Here is a 2,087-nt window from a genome sequence, read left to right as displayed (position 1 = left end):
ATGTCAAGGAGTTTTTGGTTTATTCAACTTCAATATAAAAACTTCAAATGAAATGTACACGAGATCTCGTTGAAAGCTCCTCAGCCTGTCTGTCCATCTACCAGCATCTCCACTTGCTGCTGTGTCCGCTCCTCCTCCTCCTCTCCTGCCGTTCCCCTTCATTCTTTCTCCGCATTTGCCCTACCCCCGCAATCATCGCACAATCGAGAATTCAAGCTCGGCCATCAAGGCGATGTGGTCGGAGGAGTACTGGGGGGAGGGGAGCGCGGTGTAGGCCGTGAGCGTGATGTGATCGATCTGCTCCAGCACCCGCGTGACCCGGAGGCGATCGGCAGTGTGCCATATGTAGTCGAGGATGCCGGTGAAGGTGGCGGTGAAGTTGGAGTAGAAGTCCTTCCCCAGGGCGCTGTAACTGTCCCTGAGCTGTAAATTGTGCCGGATGTCAGCGTGCTCTAGGATGCCCTGCGGATCGTCCTGCAGCTCCGAGTGGTTGGGGTTGACGGTCCCTCGCTGAAGGAACTCGTACACAGAGCTGTCCTGCTGCGAGTTGAAGTCGCCCGTGAGGATCAGAGGAAGTTGGCGAGGGACGGTGAACTTCTGCAGCTCCTGGACCAGCGTCATCACTTGCCACATCTTCACGTTGGGGAAGCCTTGGTTCTGATAGATGTGCGTCGTCGCTACGCAGATGCGGCCGGAGGGGCCGGCGGGCTGGCCGTTGATGGACATCTCGAGGACGAGGACGAGGGCGACGTTATCCTTGAGGAGGCACTGGAGGGCGCGTTCGCTCAGCCCTCCCTTCCCTCCGACGCCCCTCGCTCGCGACATGGCGACATGGTTGAACTCTAGAGCATGCTTCTCCACCAGAGAGAAACGAGACTTGCGGAAGAGGATGGCACACCCGTCCATCTTCCCGTCCTGCCCCATGCTCTCCCTCGTCTTCTGCTTGTACACCCCCTGGTACCCTGCCGCGTCCAGCTGAGGCTCTAAGAACTCCTTCCAGTGATCCGCCTGCACCTCCTGCAGCGCCAGCACGTCTGCCTGGTACCCGAGGATCTCTCGCAGCAAGTTCCTCTTGCGAAAGTTCCAGGGGAGGGCCCAGGAGGGCGTGTAGGGGTAGGCCTGGGGGTTGGCGTAGATGTCGGCCAGGCAGTTGTAGGTGAGGACCTTGAAGGTGGCCTTGGGAGCTCGCGGGTCGAAGCTGTTGGGAGGTTGCGGTACCTCCATCATGCTGCGAGCAGGAGCGAGAGGAGGCGCTTGCATTACCTCCGCTGACTCGATGCTCATGGACTTGCCTGCAAGGCATGTGAGAGGAAGGAGGGAGGAGAGGAGGAAGGACGAAAGGAAAGTGAGGAGGAAGGCGGGAGGAAGGGTTGGGAACAAGGGGGAGAAAGACAAGGGGAGCGAGAAGAAGGAGGGCAGGGAGGAAGCGAGGAGGGAGGAGGAGGCGGAGGAAAGGGTAAGTTCAATTGCCTGTGTAGAGGCCGTTCTGACTGATGGGAATACATTCAAGCTTAAGAATCCTGCCAACATCCTGCTTCTGAGGAACGTAGACTCTGCTCTGACTGATCTCCTGCTCGAACGAGTCACAAGGGGCAGGAGAGAGGGAGAGGAGGAGGAGCCAACGGCCCACCTGCCAAACATTGACGAAATCTCTCGACGGGTCTTGTCGGCGAGGCTTCAGCAGCTCTCCCTCCCTCCTGCGGCTCAACCGTCACACCCTCAGCACCGCAGCGAGGCAGCAGACGACTTGTGTCTCTTGTGAAAGGGCCAGGCTTTCATGAACTCTTCGACCTGCGAGGGCAAAATCACGGCAAGAGGGAGGAGGGAGGGGGGGTACGATCACGACAAGAGGGAGGAGGGAGGGGGGGTAGGATCACGACAAGAGGGAGGAGGGAGTGGTGGTGGTAGTGGTGGTGGAGGGGTCACGGCAAGAGGAAGGAGGGAGGGGGAAAGGGGGGTTCACGACAAGTTCAGGGTGGGAGGGGGGGGGGGTCGACCGATGAGAAGTAAGCATCTTCGTGCGTGTATTCCTGGCCGTTGATCTCGAACGTCACGTCTGGCAGCAAGCACTGCATCGTCGCAGGCTT

At 59.1% G+C, this 2,087-nt stretch overlaps 1 protein-coding gene across 1 annotated transcript; it reads right to left on the bottom strand.

The window, feature by feature from the left end:
• Positions 1–192: 192 nt before the first annotated feature.
• Positions 193–1,791, bottom strand: GUITHDRAFT_149551 (hypothetical protein; the record flags this gene model as incomplete). Its single annotated transcript, XM_005817935.1, has 4 exons — positions 193–1,292; positions 1,504–1,570; positions 1,631–1,697; positions 1,727–1,791. Coding segments are annotated over 4 exons (1,299 nt in total), but the record flags the coding sequence as incomplete, so codon positions are not given.
• Between the last annotated feature and the right edge of the window lie 296 nt (positions 1,792–2,087).

This window comes from Guillardia theta (assembly GCF_000315625.1).
Source record: "Guillardia theta CCMP2712 unplaced genomic scaffold GUITHscaffold_445, whole genome shotgun sequence".
Taxonomy (NCBI): Eukaryota; class Cryptophyceae; order Pyrenomonadales; family Geminigeraceae; genus Guillardia; species Guillardia theta.
The sequence above is the reverse complement of the archived record's forward strand: the minus strand, read 5'-3'. Positions and strand labels throughout refer to the sequence as shown.